Raw genomic sequence first — 22,254 nt, forward strand, 5'->3', positions numbered from 1 at the left:
TAATCACAGCCTGGTGCACATCCGTAATCACAGACCTCCTCCAGAGAGATGGTTGGCAGAAGCAGGAGAATCAGCCAGAAGCTCACAGGCCAGCAAGCTTAGAGTACCCAACATGGCTACAGCAATGAAAGACCCTGCCTAAAACCAAGTAGGAAGAACCCAGCTCTAATTTGGTCCTCTAACCTCTAACCTCTATGCCTTTGATGTGGCAATTGTGAGTGCATTCACACACATGAAGTTAATTAATTAATTAAAAACCAGATGCTCCATATCCAGCTTGCTAAATATGACATCCTAGCTCAGCAGGCTACCATACATGCAAATGCTGGGCCTACTAACCACAAAAGGAAGAGATGAAAAGCAAACCAGGAAATGCATGAGAGGAAGATGAGGAGAGGGAGCGCCCCCATCACCCTAACCTGCCCACCTTGATCAGTGCTACACATATGCCAGACACTGTGCTATGTCTTGAGAGACTAGTTGAATATAACATGAGACTCCTGCTTGGCGGGGGGGGGGGGCATCCCCAGAAGACACATGGAGTCATTTCCAGTCTTGGGGAGGGGAAGTCCCTTAGTCGTCACAACAAGATAAAGAGTATGATGACTGTGATGAAGTGCAGAAGTCCCAGACAGCCCTCAAGACGACCTAACCTCATATGAAAGAGAAGAGAAGGATGTGGCCACCGGACTAACACTTTTACCTAAAATGAGCTCCAGGCACTTCCCCCGACATCTGCTACAGAGTAAAACCCGCCAGCATAACTGAGGATGGATTTGCATACATGCAGACGTTCACATTGTGTTGCCTAACACACCTACACACCCTCTCAACTTACGCATGCCTACTCATATACACATACACACTCACACCCATCTAAACATACTGATACATGCTCACTGCACACTCAGAACCCACCCACCCCTATCCCCCCACGGTTTCCTACAGCCACAGTCCAGTTCCCTTCACAGGCCCTAACTGCCTGAGCAACTCCATAACTCCGTGGGGTCACCTGCTCCAGGCTTGAGTTGGCTGTTTCGCTGTTCCTTTGACCTGGCCCCACAGACTACAGAAATGAGATGGCCGAAGGCTCAGTCATATTATGTGCACGTCACATAATATGAAACCAGTTCCAAGGCCACCTCCGCTGCCCAGGATCTCAGTCAACCTCTGAGCCTTATTGTTCTGCTGTCTCTCCAGTTCTAGCTCATTGCCACCATGCCACCCTTGAGGCTTTCCTCAGCAGCTGTAGGGGACAGCCAGCCCTACACCCTCCTCTGCCTGTGCCTTCATCTTGGTCTCTCGGGGGGGGGGGGGGGGTAGCAGCTTTTTAAGTCCCAGTTGAAGAAGCTGTAATCCCAACCACTGTCCTGTCCATAGTCCCCCAGACGGTTAAAAGTATGAGAAACTCCCAGGTTCGTTCATTCATTCGATTTATTCATCCATTCATCTATCAGGCAATTAGTATAATCTTTACCTTACTGTAATAACCACTAGAGATACTGGCCCACAAGTGAGTACTGAATTGAAGATTACCCAGAGCCGATTGTCAATGCACAATAAATAAAGGTAACCGAGTGAGGTGCCGCTAGCCGATGCCTTCTATCCTTGTGTCTCGGTACCTAAAGTCCCTCAGAGATGTGCAAGCTATGAGCTTCCCTCCTTCAGCTGGAGGAACTGCAAGCACCAGGGTGTGACGTCTCTATCACATCCCTTGGGCATAAGCAAAAAAGGCAATTTGCTCAATGCCTGGTAATCTGATAGTGACATCAGCAGGAACTGGCACACCAGGGTGGCACCAGCCCTCTACCAGTCATGGGGTCCACTCTCGAATCCCCTTCCTGGTCACCACTCTGTTCCCTAAAGCGTCAGACCCTTTGGCCCATGGGTCTGAGAGGATAAACAAAACCGTACATTGTTTTATAAACATAACACAGTGAGGAAAGGGAGGAGGAAAAATGAGACTGAACTGAGGAGATCATTTTAGGTTGAAGAGTTTAAAGTCTGTTCCAAGCACAGCTCGATGTGAGTGTCAGCTCTGTGGGGAGGTGGTTCCTGGCACCTGGTCTGATGCAAGACGCCTTTCTTCTACAAGACTGTGTGGCATTCTGTACGTCATTCGCTCATTTGCATAATGGTTTAGTCATCGCTTCCTCCACTGTCCTATAGTAAGTTCCTTGAGATCGTGAACCGTGCCTGTCCTGGCTCATAAAGCTGTATATCCCCATTGCCCCAACATCATCTACCATAAAATAAATATCCAAAAGTTATGTTGATTTTGTGTTTAATTACCACCAGCATCTGTCAAGGGTCTCATACTCTTTTGTGACACAGCACTACATTTCAGACTATTTTCTAGGTTAATGAATGGTCTTTGACCATATCGTTTTCATAGATTCACAGTGGCTTATCGAATCTGATCTAAGCTCGGTTGCCGTTCTCCACTGCAGGGCATTTAGCACCACCTCAGCAGGAAGTAAAGAACAGACACCTTCTTTGTTGGTGTTTTGTTTTGTAGCTGTAATGAAGACTGTTTAGTGTTCATTCACGTGACCTTAGGATACAAGGTCAGAAAATGCCTTCTTCCCAGAAAGCCAGGACTCAGTGATGGACTGTGTCCTCAGAAGACACCAAGTCACTAGTGTTGCCCAGGTGGCTCAGCGAAGTTACAGGAAACATCAAAATGTCTTGTTCCAGGAATCTTGTCTCACTGGGGGTATAGCTCAGTTGGTAGAGTGCTTTCCTGGCATAGAAGAAGCCCTGGGTTCCAGCCCCAGCCACACACAAATTCGGTATGGAAATAAAGTCAGGAGATTGGGAGTTCAAGGTCATCCTTAGCTATATAAGGAAACCATTTCTCCCTTGTTCATTTATATTGTTTGTATCACAAATAGATCTATATTTTGATCCATTTGGGCCAAACTCGATGACTGAGCAACTACTACCCATGTCTGAACACCTTCTCCTGGTGATGCTTTTCTGGGTACAGCATCAGACAGGGGTCCTGTCTCTGCAGGTGCACACACAGTACAAACTCGATGTTGTCTATCTGGCATCACGTGCCCAACACTCTTTTCCTGCCAGTCGAGGCTCAACAAGGATTTCGCCGATAAGAATGAGACAAATGAGCAGCCTCAGTGGTTAAAGCTCTCGCTGTACAGGCCTGAGGTGTAGAGTTCAGATCTCTAGAGTGGCATAAATGATGGATGGGTAGGAATATCTGGCCTGTAATTCCAGGCTGGGGGGACAGTGAGGTGGTCACTAGGCATATCAGTGAGCTCTGCGTTTGACTTTGAGGACACGCCTCAATGAATGAGGTAAGAAGCAAGAGAGGATGCTCTCTGACATCAACCTCACGCCTCTACATGTATAGACACACGTGTGTCCCTGCAAACAGCAAGCATGCATACATACAAAACACATATACACACATGCATGCACACATATATGCACACACACACGTACACACATATATGTACACACACGTGCACACCCACACAGTGTACACACATATACATATACACATACACATGTATGCACGCATACACACATATATACACATACATGCACAAACACACACATATACATGCCCTAGCGCATACACACGCACACATATACACTCACATGCACACACACTCATATGCATACATACATAAATACACACACATACATACACACATGCACCCAGATACATACACATGCATGCAGACACACACACACAAACACATGTACACACACATGACAAGTGAGCAAGCTAACAGATCATCTGTTAACTGTGAGCATGTCACACTCTAACAGGTGGCCGCAGTGGGTCTACAGAGCTCCTGCTCAGCATCCACCGAGCCAAATGCTTGGCTTACTACAGCTGGCTCTTTTCCCACTGCGCTGAGGTTTGTTTGGGTCTCCTGGAGACAGTCTGGCAGTCTGTGGGCTACAGGGCTCCCTAAGCTTGTCAGACAGATTGCTCTGTTCCAGGCAGAGATGTTCCTTAGATAGAACACCATCTTCCCTGTGCTGGCCAGTGAGAGGTGAAGAATATCAGAGAAGAGTTGGTAACAGCAGCCCCTGGTACAGCCCTGCCTCGTTCCTGATGCTACCTGGGTTTCAGCTGTGGAGCCCAACTGTGAGGGAGACCAGGCAGGTGGCAGTTTCATGTTCTGACTGCCCCAAGCATATCAAAGCTTCTCTCTAAACTAGTCCCCACCCCCCTATGCTATCAGAGTAGTCAGGCTTGTTTAAACACAAAAGTTTGTTTAATAGAGCATCCATCGGTGACTCAGGTTACACGCAAACTAAATTACATGAGGACATCAGGTGACATTGTCACAGGAGACAAAGAAAGCATAGGGACTAAGAGAGAGGGCTGCATATTTAATTAAGGGTGTGGGTTCAGATGCTCTGGCACATGTGAGATGCGCAGCTGGGCAACTTCTAACATCCCGGGTTCCAGTGGGTTTGTCAGTAAAATGGAACAACACCACTTTCCAAAGGGTGGATAAAGGGACGGGAATGAGAGGCTTAGTGAGGTGTGAGTTTTCAACTCAGGTCAGGCATGTTGGTGGCAAGGGTGGTGGTGGCAGTGGCGGTGGTGATGACGGCAGTGGTGATGGTGCTGGTGGTAATGCTGGTGGTAGTGGTGATGATGGTGGTAATGGTGGTGGTGGTGGTGGTGGTGGTGGTGGTGATGGTAATCGTGGTATTAGTAGCCAAAACATGGTAAGTGAAGGAGGTGATAGAGGTGAGCTGGTATCACGTTGCTAGAGAGGAGACAGGGAAAGGTGGCCGTGCAGACTCCACATCATATGAACTCATCTATCCGGCTATGACGAGCCACTTGGTCACTTCTCCCGATGGAGGCTAAGAGCTTACACTAGGAAAACTAAGGAGAATCTGGGTGGTCCATTACTCATGTCCAGGGTGGGGAGTGGGGGAGTTCTATGCAGCTCACTGAGCAGCTCGACTGGCACTCTGTGAAGACAGCAGCCACGTGGACTCCTACCATGGACTCTGCATGCACAGTGGGGAAGCCATTCTCCACTCAGGAAAGATGGAAAACGCCTCTGCTTTGGTTCCACGGAGCACAGGGACCAGCTCAGAAAGTAAGCATGAACCTACCATTTCCTCTCAACCTCAACAAGCTACATCTACAACACACAGGCAACACAGAATTCATAAAACAAGCTCTCTCTCCAAATGTCCACTGTGGAGGCCCTGACACTCTAGGACTCTAGGCACAATCATCCACAGCCAGCCCCCAGGAATCTGGGTTGGGAACCTAAAAATCAGTTTTGTTTTGGTTTTTTTTTTTTTTTCTTGAAGAGGACCCCTGAAGCAAAGATGAACCAAACAAGCTACTTGGGAATCAAGCCCAGAACGTTCGCTTCAGCAACACAACATTCAAGTTGTGCACCATGGTGGCTACACCTTACGAACAATCTGTTGGAGACAGACAAAGATGGGCAAGCCAGCCAGACTTGGGAGAGTGGCCAGGCTTTCACACCATTCCTGTTTCAATTCACTTCCTGTTCTGAGCATTTCTGGTTATTGCGAGGCAAGGTCAATAAAAGAGGAGGAGAAAGAACATTTGTTTTGATCAGAACATTTGATGCTTCACTTTCCTGAGTCTCTGTCAACCTCTCGCCCTTTCTATGACCCAGAGGGAAACTGAGACAGCTGAGGTAACTCTAGTGGAATGCTGGGAAATGAGACTGCCATTTCCTAATACCGAGCTGGGACAGGTTACATCCATTATGGCCAGCCTGTCTCATGGAGCCACAATGGAGCCATTGGAAGTCCCAAAGTTAGGTTGTAGAGATGGCTCATGGATAAACAGCACTGTTGGTCTTTCAGTGGAACTGGGCTCCGCTCCCAGCACCACATGCAGGTGTGATCCAGAAACATCTGTAGCTCCGGTACCAGAGAACCCAACACCCTTTTCTGATCTCTGAGGGCACCAGCCACACACCTGGTGCACATACGTGCATGATTGCAAACCATTCATACACATAAAATAAAAAGTCTAAAAGCCAAAGAAGCGAGGTGCTCCAAGCAATGAGAAGCTCACAAAGCCTGCTCCGTCCTCCTGTCTTCCTCCCATCCCAGCTGCTGGCCTGGACCAGGGAGGAAAAGACAGAGCTGAAGATGCACAGGACATCTCTGGAGATGCACAGGACATCATCTCTGCTCTCAGTATCTTGGTTTTTTTTCCCATTTGGGACCTGTGTTCCCAGATCTTAGGTGGGAAGCCAGAGGCAGCTGGGCTACAGTGAGTACAGGAGGGGGAGGAGTCAGGGGAGAGAGGGAAGCCTACTCACGGGACTTCGGTGCACCAGCCAGTACGCCTTCTCCTGGCAGTCCAGCGCGTACCTGTCAGCTTTGTTCCTTTCCTTCCCGGTCCTAAAACAAAACAAAAGCTATGCTCAGGGCCAGCAGCACTTCACATCTTTAGGTCTAAGATGACCCCCATTCCTGACGACCTGGACCACTTTCCCCACCTGCTTAAAGAATGTTCATTAAAAAAAAAAAAAAATACAGCAAGCACCGCCAATAGCACATCACTCTTTTGCTCCAGGTACCGTTCCAACATTCATGGACTCATTCGATCCTAGCAACTTGGTGAGATCCCTTATCTTGGTGGGGTCCTTAACAGTCTGTCACTGTTAAGTACAAAAGGTGAAGGAAGAGGAGGAGCCGAAGGCCCTGCGGGGGTGGGGGTGGGGGGTGCTACATCCTCTCTGGGAATCGAGGGCATGTTCCACTTCTTCATGGTACTGGGCTGCAATGACTTAGATGGTGTCACCATGACCAGCTCCAGAATCAGATCTGTCACCAAAGTCACTATGAAGCAAGCAGAGATGATCATGTGGCCCAGTATTTGACCTCCCTGGCTTCATACTGGTTTCCCTGCTTCGGCAAACAATATAATCAACATCCGGACAGGCAGATGGGTAACAATCCACACCAGAGCTGTGCTGGAGAAACGAGTGTCTCAGGAAGCCCTATTTTCTCCTGTTTGTCCTTCGCTGTACCTCCAGTGAGGTGGTGACAAGTCATAGCCTTTTCTCAGTCCTGCTGGGGACTGTAAAAGGTTATCCTGTTTTGTCTGTCTAACCATCTCCCCTTTACCACCGCAGGAGGAAGTGATGCGAGGCCTCCCCCTCCGGAAGGGAAGAAGTGCTCATTACCACGCCAGGGCACCAGTCCCACTTCCAAGACTGCTCACATTTATCAACGTCTGTTTTCCCAGGCAACGGGCAACATGAGATGACGCACACACCCTCCTCACGACAGAGGTGGTGGATCTACTTCCCCGTTAATGTTCTGTGAAGAACATAATAGCATCCAGAGAGCCAGATGGGTGAGCAGCGCTGCCATTCCAGGAGGGAGTTCTACCAACTTCCTCTGGAAATTAAATAGAAACACTGTTGCCCCCGTTCCCCTTAACAACCTAATGGATTTTCCACCAGCTTAACCAGCCGGAATCCTCGGGAGGGTGGACCACAAGCACCCTGAGGTTTGCGTGGCTTCTTTAATACTAGTCAGTCTTGTCAACGGAGCCCGTCTTTAATGAGCCCAGCTGGCCTTTCTGGATTTGCTCAGCAGCAGCGCTGTGCAGGAGGTCAGGAGAGCCTCGACAGACAGATACAATCCCAAATAGCCAGTAAATAAGGAATTCATTGAGTTGCTCACATGACTTTTTTTTTTTTCCCCACAATTCTGTTTGTTTAATCTTCTGCTCATTCTTGGATTTATTGATCTTCTACTATGTTCCAGTTATGGGAGTCAAAACATAGCTCCAGCCTTTGAGTGGTTTTTAGTCTAAGCATTACAAGAGTACTCAAGTAAATATAGGCTTGTCTGTGGTGTCCGTACTGTGAGAAAACATTACGGAAACAAAAGCAAAAACAAGAATGGTCTCTGCAGTGATTCTGAAATGTGTCTCCATGGCCTTCCTGTGGATGGAGGGGGCTGGTTCCCCTCCTCCTTAGAACCAGGTGGAGTTTTATGTTGACTTCCACCGCTAGAGTCTTGGGCATAGCATGTGTAATTTACGAGGCTGGGTCGCAAAAGAATGAGCAAGTCACACAGCCACAAGAAGGGGGGAAAAATAAGAGGAAGAACACACACAGAAACACACACACACACAGCGGGAGGGGTTCAGCTTGACAAAAACTCCCCTCTACAGGCAAACCTGCATGGCCCATCTAGTTTTGTGGTGGGATCTCAAATATGAAATCCATGAGTTAAGTCATGGAGTTAAAGGGACACTGGTGTCTCAGAAGAATAGAGCCTTTTCTGAATTCCCTGTCCCACAGCACCTGAAGTGAGGAGAGGAGAGGGATCTCCAAAGAGTCTGGGTCCTCAGACTTATCTAGAGCTTCTGGAGGAGAAAAGTGGAAGTCACTAAGACAGCTCTGTGTGCCAGCTCCTGGAAGGGTTCGGTCAGGGTGTGGGTGGCTGAGATTGTACCACTCTGGAGGGGCTGGGGAAAGAGACAATTCTATCTCCTTGCTCCTGGGCCCATCTTAGGGCTGGAACCCACTAGAAACACAAAAGCATTGTGCTGAATAGAACTGAATCATTCTAGCCCAACCAAGTGACCCTGACCAAGTAATGTTAGCCTCTCCAAGTCTGTTTCCCAACTAGAAAGATCAGGAGGGACAAGGACCATGACCCTGAGCCTTTCCGCCACACCAAGTTAAAATAAGATGGCACCGGTGAACACCAAATGAAGCCTTGTAAACAAATGTCAATGGCGTGTTAGAAAGTTCCCTCCATGTTGCTTTGTCTCAAATACAACAGACAGGAACAGGTTAGTGGCTAAGAGAGCAATGGCAGATTTCTCACCAGTGCCTCATGGGAGCATGCTGGTCAATTGTTATTGTCAACATGTCTGGATTAGAATTACCTAAGAGGTAACTATGTGGCCGTGACCATGAGGGAGTTTCTAGAGAAGTTTAACTGAGGTGGGAAAACCCCTCTTGAGCGTGGTCTGCACCATCACATGGCCTGGACTGAACAGAGACGTCAAGGCAAGCTGAGCACCAGCATTCGTCCCTCTGTGCTTCCTGAGGGCGACTGTAGGGGGACCGGCTGCCTCACGCTCCTGCCATCATGATTTCCCTGCCGTGATGGACTGTGACCCCAAAGTGTGGACCAAAATAAACCCTTCACTCCTGCGTACTATGGCCTCACTTCAGTTCCTAGACTTGCCATCCTGGGTCCTGATGTGATATGAGCAAGAAATGAACCTTGTGGGCCGAGGAGATGGTTCAGCAGTTAAGAGCACTGACTGCCCTTCCAGAGGTCCTGAGTTCAATTCCCAGCGACCACATGGTGGCTCACAACCATCTGTAGTGGAATCTGATGCCCTATTCTGGGATGTCTGAAGACAGCTACAGTGTACTTACATATAATAAATAAATAAATCTTTAAAAGAGAGAGAGAAGGAAAGGGAAAAAAAGAAAAAGAAAGAGAGAGAAAGGAAAGAAGGAAGGAAGGAAGGAAGGAAGGAAGGAAGGAAGGAAGGAAGGAAGGAAGGAACCTTGTAGGATCTGTGAGTTGTTCAGAGGCATAAGATGTTAGTTACCCAGTCTACACTTCGTACTCTGCTCCAGCCACAGAAGATGCCCACACAAGACACTCTCCTGTCTCCTTTGTTCTACATGCTTGGAACATCCTCCCTTTCCTCTGCCTCACCCTTCCCCTCCACCCACCACCAACATCCTCCATAGCTTAGAGATTCTATTTCCACAGCTCCCTCTACAAACCCCTGCTCACTCCTGACCCTTATGTCACAGTACTGTGTGCTGGCCTGTTCCTTCATGTGCCTGACCTGAGGGGCTGGTGTTCCCTAGCCCCAGCCTGGTGTTTATCACACAGATGCTCATTCGAAGTTGGTTGTAATCAAAGGAAACGGGGTAATGGGATGCTCTGTCACTTGGTGAAGTGGTCACCTCCCAAGCATGAGGCTATGAGTCTGATCCTCTAGTGCCCACCTAAAAATAGATAAATAAATGTTTTAAGCTAGGCTGGTTTCATGTACTTGTAATTCCATCATTGGAGAGGGAAAGACAGATCCCTGGGAGTTCTCTGGCCTGCCAACCTGGATTACATGGGACTAGAAAGCTTCAAGTCAATGAGAGATTCATCTTCAGATAACAAGGGAGCTGGCACCTGAGGGATCAGCAAAGTTATCTTCTAGCCCGAGTACACACAGAGAGAGACAAGCACAGAAACACACCAAAAAAAAAAAAAAAAATTAAACTAAATAATACAAAGGAGCCAGGAAGGAGAGAGCAGAGACAGCCAGTGGAGAAAGAACCGCCGTGCCCACTTCACACTCACCGGTACTGCTCTTTGGCCTGCATGATGACAAAATCCCACTTGTAATTAATCTTCTTGTTCAAGAAATCATAATTTTCCTAGAGAAGATAAACAAAACGAGACGGTAAGCTTCACGGGATAGGCTACAAACAGCAGGGCAGAACCCATCAAGCTATCATGGCTCCTCACAGCCCAGCAACACCCACAGCATCAAAACAGCACCCATAGAGGGGGCCAGACAGAATTCTCAAATGCCTTTACAGCAGGTCTCCTTTGCTTTATTTAAAATAACTGTATCCCAGATCTGATTGGGAAGAAAGGAGGTGGAGGGTGAGGGTGGAAACTATATTTGACAATGGGGCTTAAGAACCCAGAAAGTGAGACAGGCCTGGTGACACGGGCCAGGACCCCAGCTTCGCAAGAGGCTGAGACAGGAGGATGAAGCCTGGAGAATACAGTGAGACCCTGTCTCAAAGCAAAAAAGTCTTAAAAAGAGCTGAGAGTATAGCTCAGAACACTGGCCTACTAGGGAGGGGGGATGGGGAGAGTGGGGCTAAGAAGGGAAGGAGAGTGGGGGAGAGTGGAGGAAAGAAGGCCTTCCAAGTGTGTATGAAACCATCACAATGTAATACAATATTTTGCACTATTAACATATGCTAATAAAGAATTTGCAGCCCGGCTTGGTGGCGCGCAACTTTAATCCCAGCACTCGGGAGGCAGAGGCAGGCAGATTTCTGAGTTGGAGGCCAGCCTGGTCTACAGAATGAGTTCCAGGACAGCCAGGGCTATACAGAGAAACCCTGTCTCGAAAAACCAAAAAAAAAAAGAATTTGCAAAGATTAACCCTGACTTGATGTGATGGATGGATGTGGATAGGCATGGACCAGTTTTAAAGAATTAAAACCCATAAAGATTACTGCCCTCTACCAAATATGTCAACTTTACAGAACCTAGAGTCACCTGGGAAGAGGGAATCCCAGTTGCTGTGGCATATATCTGTGGGTCATTGTCTTCTGGGATTGCTAATTGACATAGGAATCCCAACCCACTTTGGGCATCACCATTCCCAGGCAGATGGTCCTGAACTATATAGAAAGCTAGCTGAGCCTAGCCAGTAAGAAAGACAGCAAACAGCGTTATTCCTCCATGGTTCCTATCTCAGTGTCTGCCTTGATGTCCCTCAGTAACTGTGATCGGGAAGTATAAGCTGAAAGTATAAGCTTTCTTCCCAGAGTTGTCTTACATTCATGATATTTATCACAGCACTAGAATGAAACTAAGATACCTTATGAAATTTCCGGCATGTCCTTTGGGGAATCTGATTCACTCAGCCAGAAATATGTCTTTCCTATTATTTTCACACCACAAGTTTAAGTTTAAATATGTTAACTCGTGGCTGTGTTATTATGTATATTAAGTTATCTCATTTGAGTGCAACCAAAGGACCAGGATAGGCACAAAATCCCCAGTAACCACCAAGGCGAGGGCTTAAGTTACAGCAGGAGAGAACTGAAGCTATACATAGAAAGGGATATGCTTCAGTAAGCTGTAAACAGATCAATGGACAGATAGATGGATGGATGGGAGGTGGATGAGGGATGGATGGATGGATGGGTGGATGGATGGGTGGATGGATGGATGATAGGTGGATGGATGGATGGATGGGTGGATGGATGGATGATAGGTGGATGATGGATGGGTAGATGGATAATGGATGGATGATAGGTGGATGGTGGATGATGGATGGATGGGTGGATGGATGGATGGATGGATGGGTGGGTGGATGGATGGGTGGATGGATGGATGGGTGGATGGATGGATGAATGGATGGATGGGTGGGTGGATGGATGATAGGTGGGTGGATGGATGGATAGATGGATGATAGGTGGGTGGATGGATGGATGGGTGGATGGATAGATGATAGGTGGATGATGGATGGGTAGATGGATAATGGATGGATGATGGGTGGATGGTGGATGATGGATGAATGGGTGGATGGATGGATGGATGGATGGTAGGTAGATGGTGGATGATGGATGGGTAGATGGATAATGGATGGATGATAGGTGGATGATGGATGAGTGAGGAGATGAATGGATAATGGTGGATAATGAAAGGATGGAAAATACATAGATCATAGATGGAGGAGGACAGATGGGTAGATAAATGGAAGATGTATAGATAGATGTAGTAATGTAGAAAAGAGAGAAAATATCTCATGACTGCATTCTACTCCATTATAAAAACTCTGTACCTTTTCATATTCTTCTAAAATCCCCTTCTTCTTGATATTTCGCTTCGCTAGATAGATGGCTGGAAAGGAAAACAGTGGCCTTTTCCATCATTGTCACAGCCCAAATCCCCTTAGGGAGCCAGAAAAGATGCTCAGCCAACTAGGTTCCCCCCTTCTTCCCCTCCCTTCCCCTCCCCATGCCTCCAGGGATACCTCCAATACAGATGTGAGCTGACATAAAGGTCATGGTGACAGCTAGACAAATATCACCCAAATGCAGCATGCAAATAAGCAGCGTGTTAGGCGAGAGCAGAGGCATATGAGCAAGTGAAGTATTTACCATAGTCTGTGTCTTCGGCTGGCCACTGCTGTGTGGGCCAGAAATATGGCGTCTACATAAGAAAGCGAGAAAACCGTGGTTACCTATGGAGCTGGGAACTCGTGGACCCCCAGCCTGGGATGAGAAAGGTAACCCTACCTTAGACCTCTACACCATTCCTAAATTCCTGATCTTTGAGGACATAAGGCCAACTAGTTAACTTTCCAGGGAAGATCTACCTCACATACCACATAAGGTCAGGACTGAAGCTCACCTGAAATCGGTAGAGACTACTGTCGGGCTTGAGGATGAGATTCTTGGGGTCTTGCAAAGGATAGATGTAGCCGTACTTGACAATAAAGTTGCCCAGGTTCTGTGCCTCTGGGGAGAAAGAGTTTCCAGATAAAAGTTAAAAATGGAACCATAGCAAGAATTTGTGGTTCAGCCCGTGACCAAAAAATCCAAGAAAGCGCTCCATCCTCACAGCATAAGACCTGGGGCCTGGGATAGAGGTTCGTTTTTTAAAGATTTGTTTGAGTTCTTAGGTGCACACACATGGATGTAATGTAGTGTATGGGTTTGCACGCATGAGCATGTACATGTGTGTGAGTGAGAGGTCATGTCAGGCGTCTTTATTGCTCCCCACCTTATTTTTTCAGACCAGGTCTCTCACTGAGCCTCGAGCTCACGGTTTCAGCTGGAGTGGCAGGCCAGCGAGCACACAAGATCTCTCCTGACTCACCTCCAGCTCTCAGTGCTGGGATTACAGACTTGTGCCGCCTTTTGCACAACCTCTAGGAGGGATTTGAACTCAGGTCCTCACTTTGGCATGCCAAGCACTTTGCTCATTGAGCCATCTCCCCAGCCCATGCCCTTGCTGCTGACTATTTTATCCATGAAGGTCCTGTCTCACCAACTGAGATGTGCATTTCTTAGGGACTCGTGCCACACCTCCTTTTGACTTCCCCCTTTTGTACTGCGTGCATAGCAACCAGTTGACTGCATAGGGGAAGGCCTCACCCAGGTTAGAGATCCAAAGGCGCTGGATGATCCACTGCAGAACATCACCTCCTGCAAAACAGAGATGCATCTGATCAACGTCATAACCTCTTAACCTTCCCCGGGACCACCATGCCCAAAGTGCATCTTCACTGTCTGGTGGTGGTCCTGTCCCTGAGCGACCCCACCCCATTCATTCAAATAATTCAAAACAATTAATATCCACTGTGGCATGACCCCCCACCCCCAGATCTGCAGCTCATCCTCCACTATACACTGTCTTTTATTTATAAGTTTGTTCAGGGTTTGTTTGCTTGCTTGCTTGCTTGCTTTTTACTAAATTACCCAGACTAAATTACCCAGACTGAGTGTGAAATCACTCTATACAGTCCGGGTAGTCTTGAACTCATAATTCTGTTTCCATCTCCTACACAGCCACACTCATGGTCTTTACCTCAGTCGCTGTATTTATCTTTTTACCATAAAATGGTTTAAAGACCGCCACCCACCAAGTAAACGGTAAACAGACTGAGCCTGAGCATAAAAACAAAAAAATCGATTCTAGGCCAGCTAGGGTTCTGAATGGAGTTTGGACACGTGAGAGTGAACCCGAACCAAGGATTGGATTTAAAGGAGGGCTGAGGGCAGGAATGGTTCTCCTGTATTCAAGCCTCCAGGTATGACACGCGAGAGCCAGAGAAGTCTAAATTCAACCCTTAAGGTTGCTGCGAAGGTGCTTTTATCCGAGTGGAGGAGGGAACCTATTTTAGAAACATCTTGTAGGTTGATACAAAACTCTGGAACATAGAATGTAGGCTCCCTTTGCGCTTTTGCCTTGGCCCAGCGAATCTTCCATTCTGGCCTGGGAACTGCACAGAGCTAAGGCTGCAGACAACGAAAGGCAGTAGAGGCAGGCATGAGTCGAGAGAGACAACGCCCTCAGCATGTATGTTTATCTCGGGGTGGAGACAAGACAAGTCCAGAGAAGTCCGAGGCTGCGGTAGAACCTGTGGGAGGGAGTCCTGAGCTGAGTTCCCAGCCTGAGGCCTCTGGCCTCACAACCGGATGCTTTCTGTACAAGAGCTGTGGCGTCTCCGAAGAAAGATAAGATGCCTGAAACTCAACTCCCCAACTCAGACATCACCTGTAGATGGCCATGGCCACATTCCCCACATCTTCAGCCTGATTCCCAAAGGCAGAATCTGGTCCCTGCCTGTCTGGGAACTGGCCCCCAAAGCATGCCAGAGAAGGTCACAGCTTGAGATCCTGTTATCTGTATCTTTGTGGCTAGCGGTCCTCCATGATACTTCCCTCTCTGGAGGTAGAGAAAGGATATTTCTTTTACAGCCTTCCAAAGAGACCGATTATGATATTCTTATATTCCCTGGACGTAATGACCTGATACAGTGTTAGGGAAGCATGAACAACCTGTACCCACATGCACCCCCATATCTCTTCCTTAAGTACTTTGGAGGCTGAGATGAATGCCCGGCCACTGTCTCTGTCGGTACCCGCACGCCACACTATTGCTTCCAAGCATCCCCACCTCCTGTGTCTCTCAGCTTTGACTCACCCTAAGTTGGTTGCTCCAAAGCAAAATTCTTCTTTTAAAAATTCTGCTTAAAATACTAGGCCTGCGCGCGCGCGCGTGTGTGTGTGTGTGTGTGTGTGTGTGTGTGTGTGTGTGTGTACCACATTCCGCGCCATGCAGCTTGCAAGGCTGCCGCCTCAGGCAGACATCAGACTGATTAGTACTCTCTGCTGAGGAGCCGAGGGTTTTCTCAACCACTTAACGGCTTCCTGAAATAGACCAAATGAATTTACAGTGCCACCAGCATCTGCACCGAGGGAACTGTGCTGGCAGCAAGGCAGGCTGGCTGTTCAGGCTCCACAGCCGACCATTCCGGGAAGCCCTGGCTCCTGCCATTAAAGAAGCTACATGCACATGCATGGTTTGCTCTCATTGGCTCTGCCTTAGCAGGATGGGGGCTCCTCCCTCATGGTCTGTTTCTACAGAAGGTGAAACTCAAGTGAAGACAGGGCAGATGGGCAATCTCACCCAAACCCAGAAATCACATATAACCCACGTGCAAGGGAGGGAAAGCACGCGTGCACACACACACACACAAGACAAGATGGAGTCTAAGAATGGGCTCAGTACCAACTTCTCAACCTCTTTATTGTTTCAGTACTGGAGATTGAACCTAGGACCTCACGCATGTAAGGCAAGAGCTGTACCACTAAGCCACAGCGACAGCTTGGATATTTTCATATATCCATAATCCCATCTGTAAAATGGGTTGTTGTACCTACCCCTACGTCTATCCTGGGTGCTGGCAGACATAAGGGAGGGAACTGTCAACTTTCATAAGCCATGACACATCTGCCACACGAAGAACCCTTGAGCAGCAAGCATGGCCTCTCTCATCCCCGCCACCGCCTTCCTCTCACACTGGGTTTTCTGTCACCACTTTACAGTGAGAAAATGAGGGCAGGGCTGGGAATGGGGTACTCGAGGGATTAAACCCCAGGTGTTCCACTCATGTCAAGGGCTCTCTGCGCAGCTAACTCAGAATTGATTCACCTATTCATATAACAAAGCTTGTATTAGCATCCTTAAATACCTGGTCACTCCGAGCGCTGGGGTTACTAACAAGCAACATAAGAAAGAACTTCCCACTGAAGGGTCCTCTAGTCCAGAGTTAACAAATTCAGAGCAGAAATGACAGACAGCCACTAGGATGCTTTCCAGTACTGCTGCCTCTTAAACACTGAGAAAAACCTACCCATAGGTCCCTACTCTCTGGATGCCCAGGGCCACTCTGAGTCCTAGTCTCCCATGTGCCCCTGAACTGTTCTGAAACACTCCAATTAATTCCTATTTTGCCCTCAGCCAGCCAGAGTGGGTCTTCCATGAACTGTGCTGGAGGAACCCTTTGGTATGCATTACCCTTGTCTTTGACATGCCTTGTCTAGGTTTTCTCGCTGTAAGGCATAAATGGTGATCCCTGTCTGAGAGAAATGTCACATGAGTGAATGAACCTGTGCTGCTCAGGAGCAGGGCATACGACAGGTGGCTGATGGGTGGTAAAAGCCTGAACTATCCCTCCCCATGTCCAGTAACACCTGTAAGAAAGTTGGGATAGGTATGACCACTGTACTGGCTGGTTTTGTGTCAATTGACACAAGCTGGACTTATCACAGAGAAAGGAGCCTCCCTTGAGGAAATGCCTCTATGAAATCCAGCTGTAAGGCGTTTTCTCAGTTAGTGATCAAGGGGGGAGGGCCCCTTGCAGGTGGTGCCATCCCTGGGTTGGTAGTCTTGGGTTCTATAAGAGAACAGGCTGAGCAAGCCAGGGGAAGCAAGCCAGTAAGCAGCATCCCTCCATGGCCTCTGCATCAGCTCCTGCCTATAGGTTCCTACCCTGTGTGAGTTCCAGTCCTGACTTCCTTTGGTGATGAACAGCAGTGTGGAAATGTAAGCTGAATAAATCCTTTCCTCCCCAACTTGCTTCTTGATCATGATGTTTGTGCAGGAATAGAAACCCTGACTAAGACAACCACTCTGATGATTTAAAAAAAAAAAACAAAACTGCAACACATTCAAAAGCAATCAGAAAGATGGGATACAGCACATCTCTGCAACATAAAGCACATTGTGAGAACAAATGCATAGCCCAAGTGCTGGGGACTGCTCAGTTGGTACAGTGCTTTGCATACAAGCTTGGGGACCTGGGTGTTTTTGTCTGTTTGTTTGTTTGTTTGATTGATTGACTGTTTTGTTTTGAAAGCCAAGTGTGGTAGCAGGCACACTGGGGAGACAGATGGGCAAGCTCAAAGGAAGTTAGGGCCCCTGTCTCAAAAACCAAAGTAGATAATGTGTAAGGAACAACAGTCAAGCTTGATCCTTTACATACATGTGCGGGGGGGGGGGTGGTGGGAGGAGAGGGAAAGAGAGGGAAATGCAATGAGGTCATGGGTAGGGGTCATGAGCACAGGCTCACAAATCCCTGGTTCCCAGAAGCTGTCATGCCTCGCTGTGATACAAAGCGAGAAACTGAGAAAGCAAAGCACATCCTTATGCTCACACCCAACACCACACATACACTAATGTCCCCAAGCGATACTCTGGAGTACCCTTAAACCCTCACACAAGGAGGGACTGGGGATTCTGCCCCATAGGGAAAGCTCAGAAGGGTCTGAGTGTGGATTAGAAGGGTGAAGAAAGACAGAAGCCCTGTCTCCCAGCCAAAAGGTAGTAAATATTTTAGGTTTGTAGACTTAATGCTGTCTGAGCACAGCCATATATTCCAGCTCTGTAGCCGGAATGACACAGCAGCCGTAGATTACACGTAACAGAAATAAAACTTCTCTTACAAACACAGGCAGGCTGTGGGCAGCTGGGCTGTGTCTTAGTTAGGCTTCTCTTGCTGTGATAAAACTTACAGCAAGAGGGAGGGCAGGGGTTTATTTGATTTATGTCATAGTCCACTGAGTGAAGCTAAGACAGGAACCTGGAGACAGGAACTGCAGCAAAAGCCACAGAGGGACACAGCTTGCTAGCTTGCTCCTTGTGACTTGCTCAGCTAGGTTTCTTTTTTCTTTTTCTTTTTTTTTTTGGGGGGGGTGGTGGTTTCGAGACTGGGTTTCTCTGTGTAGCCCTGGCTGTCCTGGAACTCACTTTGTAGACCAGTCTGGCCTCAAACTCAGAAATCNGCCTGCCTCTGCCTCCCGAGTGCTGGGATTAAAGGCGTGCGCCACCACGCCCGGCTCAGCTAGGTTTCTTATACAACTCAGGACCCAGCAGTCCCTCTCCATGGGCTGAGCCTGCTCACATCGATAACTAAATAAGAAAATGCCCTACAGATTTGCCATCAGACAATCTGATGGAGGCATTTTCTTTGTTCACTTCCCTCTTTCTAGCTAACTCTAGCTTGAGTCAAGTTGACAATGACAAACAAAATAACAACAACAACAACAACAACAATAAAGCAATCAGGACAACATGTATGCTCAAGTTTGCCAGTCCCCCTCTGGGTTTTGTTTCAAGTCACAACCAAGACCCAAGCCACGTCACCTGTCATGGCGTGAGGGACGCTGGTGACCAAGACTCTCTGGCTCTGCATTCTCACTCCCGTCTCTGGGTTCTGCATGTCCTTCACGAGTGCTTCAATCTGCAGAACAGAACAGGAAGAGCCTGATGAATCAAAGTGCTCCAGAAGCTTTTCATAACATGAGCAAGACCCCCAACGTGCAAAGGGCACCCGGAGGTTTCCAACCTGGTGCAGGAGCCAAATGGACACTAAGCAGCTACAACACAGCCAACCTGTGCTCTGTAGACAGAGGCCTCCCTGCCCAGGAGGCCCCAGAGAGATGGACTCTGACCCAGGGAACGTGAAGAGGCTCAAGAGAAGACCGCCCTCAACAAGAAAAATGTTGACGGACAGAAAATGAGAGAATACCACAAGCAGAGGCGGTGGGAGGCAGTGCCCGTGACTTTGAGAAATGAAAGAGACGGAAGTGTTATCCGAAGTGGGAATGGCAGGTCGGAGTGGTCTGCACATACCACTCCTGACTTAGATTTTGGAACAGCAGCTGTTACTGGAGAGCAGTGTGTCCACAGTCACAAAGACAAGGAGGCAGAAAGAGGTTTCCCAAAGTAGAAAAGTGGTGAGATGGTCCCTGATCCATTCAGAGTTGCTGCAACCATCTAGGAAGGAAATCATGGGCTTTCCTCCCCTTCGACCACACCCTCAAGTTGTCCCAGCATAGCAGCTGATGAGCTTCTGAATCAACTAGAATGGTTCTGGTAGTGAGAACTATGGAATTTTTATTTCTTTAAAACACACACATATACACACAGAAAGAGAGAGAGAGAGAGAGAGAGAGAGAGAGAGAGAGAGAGAGAGAGAGAGCAATAATATAGGAATTTGGTTTTATATATATGTGTGTGTGTATGTATATATATATATATATATATATATAGAGAGAGAGAGAGAGNTATATATATATATATATATATATATAGAGAGAGAGAGAGAGAGAGAGGGGGGGGGGAAAGAGAGACAGAGACAGAGACAGACAGAGACAGAGACAGAGAGAGAGAGAGAAATAGTATAAGAATCCCAAGTATAAGGATATGGGGCTGCTTTGCACCGTCTGAAGCGGCTGACTATGATTTGCCTCATACTCTAGCAGAGGCATGGTTTTGCCAGTTGCAGATAGTTTCTGCGATTGTGTGTCATTTGGAATTCTGGGAACTTTTCAGGCACTCTAAGGCCTGGAGAGGCAGGGTTGGTGGTTACTGGTCACTGGGGTGAGGGTTGGTTGTGGTTTGTTAGTGGTCATGCTCAAAGGAAAAATAAGAAGAAAGAAATTAAGACTCAGGGATCTCTCTCTCTCTCTCTCTCTCTCTCTCTCTTGCTCGCTCGCTCGCTCGCTCTCGCTCTCGCTCTCTCTTGTGATAGGGATGATAAAGGGTGGGAAAAAGAAGACCCCACAAAGCACCAAAGACCAGCTACAGGGTCCTGGATCCTCTTCTCGTCTTCTCCTCTAATATTCCAAGAGGCCTGCCCTGACCCTCCTACTCAAAGCTGCAACCTCAGCACCCTCATACCTCCAACCCCGGTGCTTTCCTACAGCACTCTTCTAACACACAAAGCAATTGTCAGTCTATTGTTTATTAGGTGTCTCTCCTTTGCACTTGCAAATTCAGTTCTTGGAGGCTGGTCTTCCTCTGTGAATGCTTCCTGCTGTATTCCAAATGCCTGGAGTGTCTTATATAGAGATGGTGCTAAACAAGCATTAGACACATACATTAATAAGCAAACAAAGGCAGTGTGAGGAGATGGAAAGGAGACGGGGCTCCGGACACTCTGATAAAGTGAAAACTGGCCACATTTGCAGTGTTCGGATAGTTGAGTGAGAGTGGCTGGTAATGATGCCAAGGTTTAGGTCCTAGCTGAACAGAGCAGTTAGTTATCAGAAAAAGAAAAATTAAAAAAAAAAAAAAAAAAGGCCAGGAATGTAGTTCAGTGTTAGAGCATTGCCTAGTATGATGGAGATCTTGGGTTCAACCCCAGTGCACAGACGGGGAGTAGAGAGAAGAGAGGAAAAGGAGCCATGAGGAAAGACGGAGGGAGAGAGATGGGGAAAGACATGAGAAACGCATCGATTCTGCCTTGGCATGATTACAGAGGGCTGCTGAGAGACTCACACTGTGTGGAGATGACTGCCCCAAATACCTAAAAAGCAAGAGTCGGGAGACAAAAAGGTAACGAATAGCCAGGAGAGTATGGAAGCCAAAGGAAAATGACAAACAGCCCAAGGAAGCGGGAAGCATAGGGAGAGAAGACGTCACAGGGAGATTGCCTTAGCCTCACGTTTGTTTAAAAGACTCTTTCATCTTCTGCTGGGCCTGGCAGTACACGCCTGTAACTTATGCCTGCATTCAAGAAATAAGCTAGAGGATCACTTCAAGTTCCAGGTCAGTCATCGCTGCATGGTGAGACCCTGTCCCAGGAAAACTTAAATAGGGGACCAGGAAAACGGCTTAGCGAGTAAAGACAATTCCTGTACAAGTGTGGAGGTCTGGATTTGAGCCTCAGACCCCTCATACAGGTGGGTGGAGAGAACCAACACTGCAAAGTCGTCCTCTGATGTCTGTGTGTGTGCACGGCAGCACACATACCAAACACCCCAACACACAGTAACAAATAACGCGTCTACAGTTCTCAAAGCCAACGTAATAATACTTCCCACAGAATATGGTGACACATGACAAATACCCCAGCACTTGGAAGATGAAGGCAGTAGGGTGGCTACACATTTGAGACCAGCCTGCTCTACAAAGTGAGTTCCAGGCCAGCCAGGGTTACATTGTAGGACTTTGTCTCAAAAAAAAAAAAAAAAAAAAAAAACATGTAACAACAAAAGCTGCAAAATAATATTTCTGCTTGGAAAAAACTAAATGGAAATAAAACAGGTGAGAGATACTTTTAAGCAGAATAGATGTTTTATATGTGCAAAAGAAATGACCTAGATTGTTTCTATTGCCACTTGGGGTTTATGGTTGATACTAAGTCTCATGTGCAGGGATCCTACGTCTCAAATGTCACCTCCTCAGGAAGTTCCCATTAATAGGGAGACTACCACAGTCCCTCACTTGACCATCAACACTTCCAGTAGTCATCATTGTTCAACAAGCAGGTATATCCCTGGGGAGTGCTGGGAAACCAAAGGACAGGGGTAGTTAGTTCATAAGCCTAAGATTGCATGGGTGCAGTCATCTCTCTATCCTCCGGGAAGATATTGCAAGATCCCAGCAGATGTTAAAGGCACAGATAGGACTGCATCCAGGATATAATTTATCCTAAAC

At 47.6% G+C, this 22,254-nt stretch overlaps 1 protein-coding gene across 2 annotated transcripts in view; it reads right to left on the reverse strand.

The window, feature by feature from the left end:
- Rgs9 (regulator of G protein signaling 9) overlaps positions 1–22,254 on the reverse strand; it is a 71,175-nt gene that overhangs the window by 35,989 nt on the left and 12,932 nt on the right. For both annotated transcript variants that reach the window (XM_021211881.1, XM_021211880.2), the window contains exons 2-8: positions 18,955–19,051; positions 13,899–13,949; positions 13,153–13,259; positions 12,900–12,951; positions 12,581–12,639; positions 10,348–10,424; positions 6,315–6,396 (exon numbers count right to left, since the gene is read on the reverse strand). In XM_021211881.1, the coding sequence (XP_021067540.1) occupies positions 6,315–6,396; positions 10,348–10,424; positions 12,581–12,639; positions 12,900–12,951; positions 13,153–13,259; positions 13,899–13,949; positions 18,955–19,051 (525 nt within the window). The remainder of the gene's footprint in view (positions 1–6,314; positions 6,397–10,347; positions 10,425–12,580; positions 12,640–12,899; positions 12,952–13,152; positions 13,260–13,898; positions 13,950–18,954; positions 19,052–22,254) is intronic.

This window comes from Mus pahari, chromosome 14, assembly GCF_900095145.1.
Source record: "Mus pahari chromosome 14, PAHARI_EIJ_v1.1, whole genome shotgun sequence".
Classification (NCBI taxonomy): Eukaryota; Metazoa; Chordata; class Mammalia; order Rodentia; family Muridae; genus Mus; species Mus pahari.